The 7,407-nt window shown below is 33.6% G+C and overlaps 1 protein-coding gene across 1 annotated transcript; it reads right to left on the reverse strand.

Moving 5' to 3' along the window:
- Window positions 1-3,026: 3,026 nt before the first annotated feature.
- Window positions 3,027-7,137, reverse strand: Fdx1 (Ferredoxin 1). The gene is made up of 5 exons (XM_069834417.1): window positions 6,739-7,137; window positions 6,613-6,664; window positions 5,691-5,797; window positions 5,366-5,506; window positions 3,027-3,337 (listed from the first exon to the last, which is right to left on the reverse strand). The coding sequence occupies exons 1-5, from the start codon at window positions 6,872-6,874 to the stop codon at window positions 3,234-3,236; spliced, it is 540 nt and encodes a 179-aa protein (XP_069690518.1). The 5' UTR covers window positions 6,875-7,137; the 3' UTR covers window positions 3,027-3,233.
- Window positions 7,138-7,407: the final 270 nt, after the last annotated feature.

The following is a 7,407-nucleotide window of genomic DNA, read 5'->3' on the forward strand; positions in this document are numbered from 1 at the left end:
TAGTAAATTACAAATATGATGTTGACAGCTTCAAAATTGTACTTCTGACGCTCTAAAGTAAATTAATACAAATATTTAATAGAAACAATAAAAAATACAGCCATAAAATCAAAATAGTGTGGCTAGAAGTACAGATTCGCTTTTGATATTAAACTGTTGTTCCTAACATAAATTTACTTTTTAGTATATATGCTCACTTCAACAAATGCTAAATATAAATTTATATTTCTCACAATGGAATTTAATAAATTTTACTAAAACTGTAATTGCTAAACAAAATACAACAACTTAAGCAGCATCATACTCAGAGCTGTCTCAATTTTTACTATTTGGACAGCTTTTCCTAGTGACTGGAATTTCGTTTCACTGAAAACACTAGTGTTTATTAATGCAGCTTTTCTTGCCCTTTAGTTTCAAACTTTCAGTTTTGTTTTCTTACTGTGAGCAGTAAATTCTTTTCTTGATAGCTTCTTTGTTCTCCTAAGCTTCCTCCCCCCCCCCTTCTCTCTCTCTCTCTCTCTCTCTCTCTCTCTCCTTCTGCAAATTGTCTTCATATCTGTGTTGTTTGGGTAAAGAGAGATGTCATAAAATGAGCTTGGTGATAAATGAAATTTAAACTTGGAACTCTTACTGAAAATACTCTTCTACACAAAACACAACAACTGCTAGTATTCTTTTGATTTTTGCACACTAACTTGTATAATTTAACTTGTGTGTTTATCTGGGGAACAAAATTCCATCTGCACAAAAAATTACTTATCCCCCTTTACTCGAACACCACAGAATTTTATCTTTATTTAATTTTCTTCGCCTAGGGCATTCAGGTTGCCTCTCAGCTGCTGATTTCCCCATTCTGCAATTAAATATATATGGTATCCAGCTATCTCAAAACGTTAAAATAAATAATTGCATGGTTAACATGCAGCTTCGTATATCCTAAAAGTGCTGCAGCTTAATCTGCATTTATTTTTAGGTTATGCTAGTGGTTAATATCTTCAGTAATTCATTCCTTGTTAAGTAAGCAAGAAATAATGTTACAGAATAGAAAAGTACTATGATTAACTAAAATAGAACATAAGTACATTTACCTTTGTAGCCTATAATTTTTATGTAAATCAGAACTCTCGACTAAACATTCAGCTTAATGTAAATTTGGTGGGAAATCTTTCAGACAAGTAAGATTTTGGAGGAAACAGGTATTGACGACTGTTGATAACTTAAAATTCAGATTTACCAACATTTGAAACCTATTTAATAATGTGTTGTGGGAACTACCTGCAATAAATCGAAATACAGAATTCCTGTGTTCTCCGTGCTCTAATTTTGTAACACCCGTCACATTAAAACACTTATTTTTAGTTTTAAAAAAATTTAAAAAATACTGTACTTTTGGCATCATATTTTGACTTTGCTTTCAAAAATTGGTGCCTTCAGGACAAAAACTGAGAGCAAGAGAGTAACTTTAAGCATATTCTGTGATGGGTGTTACATAAAAACACTTATTTTAAAAATAGCAAATTTTTAAACTCACTGACATTCATAAAAGTAAATTGACACTGATTTTAAAGTCTTCTCTTTCTGTTAATAGAATTACAACAGAGAACAGCCTTGTTTATTAATTTTAAGTTATGGTTTGGCAACAAACTGCCAAAGTAAATTTGACAGATCAAAAGTACACACTAAAAATATTCACTTCGGATGTATGTAAAACAAAGATGAATTAAATAAATCGAACTTTTCTGTTAATTTCTGAAAATATGAACTTTCCTGAAGAAAATGATATAAAGAACATAGACTGAACACGAAATTTAATTTTTAACTTCAATGTCCAACCTATCGTGGAATTGACCTTATTCAATATATTCGCACAAGACGTGATTCTACATGTTAAATATAACAAAACTTTTATTACACTTTTCTTTCAATGAAACACCATTAAGCAGGAAAAAAATAGTCTTTGCCCGATGTTTGCAGCACTTTATTGCCATAATGGCCCAAGAGAAATGGCTGATTGCTATACAAACACATAGGTAAAAATAATCTGAACAGTTAATGTCTTGAATTTTTTTTGGTGCAAATTAAACCGTTTGGCCATAAATTTAAATTAAATAATAGCGAAAATTGTTGAAATAAATCTTGCAACGCATTGCACATCGTGTGGTACAGACAGTACAGTAGAGGAGGAGGGGAAGGTAAGGAGTGCAGGCCATGCTTGCTTAGTTATTGCAGCAGCCATGATGTTGCCAAATCTTTCATAGAAACATAATGATTTCCTCTAAAACAGTAGATGTTAAGAGAAAAATCTTGTATAAATTTTTTAAATCTCTTCTCATGATCTATTACCAGTTTCATTTTGGTGCAGAGGCTACCATCTACCCTGTATATAAATGACTCATTATAGATGTTCCAGTCGTCCTCGGTAGCATAGTTGGTATAGCGCTGGCCTTTTATGCTCGAGGTTGCGGCTTCGATCCCGGACGAGGTTGATGGCATTTAATTGTGTTTAAATGCGACAGCCTCATGTCAGTAGATTTACTGGCATGTAAAAGAACTCCTGCGGGACAAAATTCCAGCACATTGGCGACGCTGATATAACCTCTGCAGATGCGTCGTTAAATAAACCATAATTTCACATTTTTTAGATGTTCCAGTTTCTTTCTAGCAGCAATAATAGGTCAGTATAAGATCTTTATTTCTGCTATGTTGTTTCTAACCCAAAACTATAATAAAAAATCATTAAGCATAAGTTAGGAACCTGAGGTGGCCTTAATTCAGTAATGATAAATTCTCTTACGAAATGTTAATTTAATTATCTTCAGAAATATCTTTTAGAATCATTTAATAAAACAATGTGGAATACATATAAAACATATTAATTATATACTACTATTAATAGATAAATATTGTTACTCCATTCAAATGGACTAACAACTGGGTTAGCCCATAGTGTTGGAAACTAAATACATGATCTAATATTATCCCGTTAAAAAGAAACTTATCATACTCAACGCAGAAGAATATGCAACTGAGTAGCAATTATTTTAATTAAACTTCGTTCCACAAAATATAAATGTACAAATAATCTCAGCTTCGCATTTACTAGGTACAAATATTACATTAATGAGCATAAAGTTGGAAAATGTTCCTATTCAACAACCGATTCTATCACAAAACATTATAACAAAATGGCATACTTCCAATAGGAACCTGTCTAGGGAACTACATGTCTTAAGTCAGTGTGGTGCTGGTTTATGGCCATCAACATAGAAGTTTCTAGTAGCTTGTGGCAGCTGCAATTCCATTCCCTCATATTCCTTCTTCAGAATGATCTGACAACCTGTAAAAGTAAAAGTTAATCTTTTCTCAATGACCACACTTTTGTATAAGGGCTGTTGAGAAAAGACCTGTGCTAACTTTGTTGCTTACACAATATTTAAAGCAAAGTTATTTTTCACTACGATTTTCTTAAAGTACTCCATTCCAACTTGTGCCACTACCTCTATCTCTGTACAAACGCATGTACAAGGCCATCTTTGAACAATATTTCTGCATTTCCTCGTATGTTCTTAATGTAACTTGAGTTGAAATGTCGTTGGATAATGAAAGCTAAAAATGAAAGAAGATTTGGGCCATTATGTGATGTAATAATTTTCAAGTTTGATTTTGTCAGAAACACTGCCAAAAGTATGTTTTCTTACGAATATGGTTTTCCAGTTTCTCCAGCACAGGTATATAGTCGCTTCAGAAGATGGTAGTATGTTCTGTGTCTTACCCGACCTGAACAGAGGAGATCTTCTTGACCTTTCCAGTCACTCCACAACTTTAGCTTTCTTTGTGTCTTTGTATTGTGACAATAGACTTTTCCATTGAGAACTGTAGGATCACATTAATATAGTCGTGTTTCATCATGATTCATCAGTAATCATCGATTTCACCAGGTTCAATTATCTTGTTTTAACTTGTTAGCACAATTCAACTCGCACCAATTTTTATTCTGACATGAGTAACTGAAGTAATCATTCTGCACAGACAGAGTTCATGCTTTGAAGTTCTAACATAATCTACACATTAGAATGCTACCAGTCCTTATAAGCTGTGGCAAGGATTTTTTTTAAGTTCCAATGCATCATTTTTCTCACTTGAGACTAAATCTTAATGCAACTTGCTATTTTTCAGCTTTGATTTGCGATTAATAGCTAAGATGATTATGTTTTCTAATGCTGGACACTTGGCGATGAAGCCATTCATCCTCTTGGCCAGGGTTGAAAAACAGGAAGAAAGGGATGGAAGGATGGGGAAAGAGTTTGTTCCCCATCCACAAGGTCGGAGTCTTCAATGACGTTTCTGTGACGTTTGGCAAACACCCATACAATGACGCAGGGGTTGCAGGGAAGGGATGAGTTACGTGTTTCAGCTTATGACGTGTGCTTCAATTGTAGCACAGTTCTGCATCTCTGCTCTTGGCATTCCAGTATTTTTCGTAGATGGTTTCCTTCCGGAGGCTTGGACATCTGGTGAGGTGTTCACAATCCATCTCTTCATTTAGCCCGCACAATGGACATACAGAGAGATAAGATGTATTTGTAAGTAATAGAATGGCTAAAGTATATGCATTGATGGACGCTCCCATATGTAGTTGTTAAACAGAGACAATAGAGTTTTGAATGTGTAATACTTTTCAACTTAATGTATATATGGTAAGGGAAAAATTAGAGCAATCCTTCATTGAACAGCCTTCATGCATATGAAAACGAAGCTTCACCAATCAAGGATACAGATTTATTTTTGTATTACTGAAGTCGCAGTAGGTACTTTCTCTTTACGTATTATGAGAAAGTATACAAACACAACACTGACTGAAATGTTACGTCTTAAAGAGTATGTTAAACTATCTGTAAAAATTGAATACACAATGCATACTCCCAGTCGGGGCAAGTTATCTGGTTGAGGTTTTTTCAGGGGTTTCCCCTCAACCCAATACGAGCAAATGCTGGGTAACTTTCGGTGCTGGACCCTGGACTCATTTTACTGGCATTATCACCTTCGTATCATTCAGACGCTAAATAACCTAGATGTTGATACAGCGTCGTAAAATAACCCAATAAAATAAAAAAAAAATAAAACAATGCATACAATAAGTTATATGAATCAGATGAATTACTCAAATTACACAATTATACATGCAAGTATAATATTAGTACAACATAATGCCCATTACGTCAAAATATATTAAAAAGAAATAGAAAATTGTATAGCTCAATGTTTCAGTGAAACTGTTATCCTACTGGTATCCTAGTACAGAGCCTATTAAATGAGTCTTGACATCAAAATGACAATTCGTTATCTCAAACTGACTGCTTCTCACCTAGTCGTGAATTTTCCTTGAGAAAAGGGGCTAAATCCAAGAGATCATCTTCCTTCTCTTCTGGAGCAGGCAATTTTTCTAAAAAATCTCCAAGAACATAAACATGGCATGTGGTACATGCCAACGATGCTTCACATGCTCCTATCAGAAAAAAAAAAAAAAAAAAGCTTCATATATACATAGATCTATATACTATTTCAAAGTACTATATTAAAACTTTCTGTACCTTTGTAGTTCATATTACAACTAAGCATAATGAAATTCATTCTCAGCAGCCCTACTACGTTCACAGAATGCTCGTATAAAACAGATAAGTTATACACACCTTCCATTTCAATTCCATACCGATGTGCTAAGTAGAGAACATTATCACCAACTTTGCCTTTAACTGGTATTCTATTACCATCTTTATCAATATATGTAATATTAACCCTGGAAAGGAAATTAAACAAGTACATAAATGTGTAAGGATGATTTTGTATTCTGGTACAATATTGTACATTTCCTTTGCAGTCATTTAATACTACAGACTCGACATCACTCTTGCAACGGCTCAACTGCCTTAAATATAGGTCTAGTGAAAATTAAAAATATTTGATTCCAAAGTTCACAAAAAAAAAAAAAAAAAGAGAAAAGAAAGTTATTCATATTCTGTAGGCCTAATTTTCTTAATCTTCAAATGTTGTTAAAAAAAAAAAAAAAGAGTACTGATGTAACACTTAGCCTAAACAAAAGGTACTGGACTACACTTAGACAGCAACCATGATAGTGTTCCAAGGGAAACTTTAAACCTTTGGGGAATGTAGAGTATCCAACGCCCACTGAACGAACCTGTCAAAGAAGCAACAAGTTATACTAAATATGTGTAATATTGGCCTATGTTTCTATAATGGGCGGGACATAAGTAACATTGACCTAAACTTGTTACAGTCCTCGGTCTCCTGTAAATTGTTTCCTCATTTAACCCACTCTAACCTCGTCACAATCTTTAGCCTCCTGCCATTTAATTAGCCCACTCTAACCTTGTTACAGTGGTACCTCAGCCGCCTGTCACTTATCTATCCCCCATCTAATCTTGCCACAGTACTCTGCTTACTGTCACTTTTGTGCTGTTGTGTTATGAAAAGGTAATATTTAACGTTACCGCAAGATCGACTTATCATACTTATTGCTAATGTCGGAATTATTTCAAATTTACGATTATAGATAGGCCTACTTCAATTTTATTATATATAAAAAATACATACACTTCATCTTCTGATTCTGGATCTTTCCACTCGTACTCCCCATGTGATAAACCTGCCAAGACAATAGAAATTATCAAATTCTTAATAGTCTAAAACAGTACTCTCAAATGTAAAAACAATTCTTACTTTGAGTAGTATGCACATTTCGAATTACTAAGTTGTGTTGTGCACATGCTGTAACATTCTGTGTTCTGAATTTCAGTGAACTTATGCCTATAATTTTAATAATATTACTGGCCTTATTCACTAAACAGCATATCATTTCGATAAAAATTGGACAAGTTATAGGTTATGTTGTTAAATTTGGATATAAAGAATTAAATATGTGATCCTTCAATCGCTAGAATTATTTCTAGAGTTATATAGCATAAATTTTAAGAGTATAAAATCCAAAAACATGTTGCCAAGCGAAGTGACATAGCGCCGGGCCTATTATAGTGACGGGTCAGCGAATAGGGATTATAAAGAATGGACACTGAGCGAATTTTCCTGTGTTTTGTTTTTCTGTGCGCCAGCGGATAGTTCCACTTTCAAGTGCTAGAGGTAGTGTAATCGAGCATACGCTAACATAATAATTGAGAATAGAGTTGAGACACAGGATCCAAACATCGCCTATCTCATTGCATAATCCAGTAACGCTTTGCTTCAAATAAATTCAAGTTAACAGCTTTTCCTTATTTCTCAGTGACAAACTAGTTATAATAATATTTTATATTTCAGATATCATAAATTATATTATAAAATAATATAATACATTATAAAATTAAGCATCAAATTCGTTTAATATTTGTATAT

This window comes from Periplaneta americana, chromosome 9, assembly GCF_040183065.1.
Source record: "Periplaneta americana isolate PAMFEO1 chromosome 9, P.americana_PAMFEO1_priV1, whole genome shotgun sequence".
Classification (NCBI taxonomy): Eukaryota; Metazoa; Arthropoda; class Insecta; order Blattodea; family Blattidae; genus Periplaneta; species Periplaneta americana.

Excerpts from the sequence above, each read along its gene's own strand:
- Fdx1 (XM_069834417.1), bottom strand. The coding sequence starts at position 6,874 with ATGATATGCTGTTTAGTGAATAAGGCCAGTAATATTATTAAAATTATA. Across the intron at positions 6,665-6,738 it reads AAATGTGCATACTACTCAAA|GTTTATCACATGGGGAGTAC; the intron begins GTAAGAATTGTT and ends TTGTCTTGGCAG. Across the intron at positions 3,338-5,365 it reads CAAGGAAAATTCACGACTAG|GTTGTCAGATCATTCTGAAG; the intron begins GTGAGAAGCAGT and ends TTACTTTTACAG.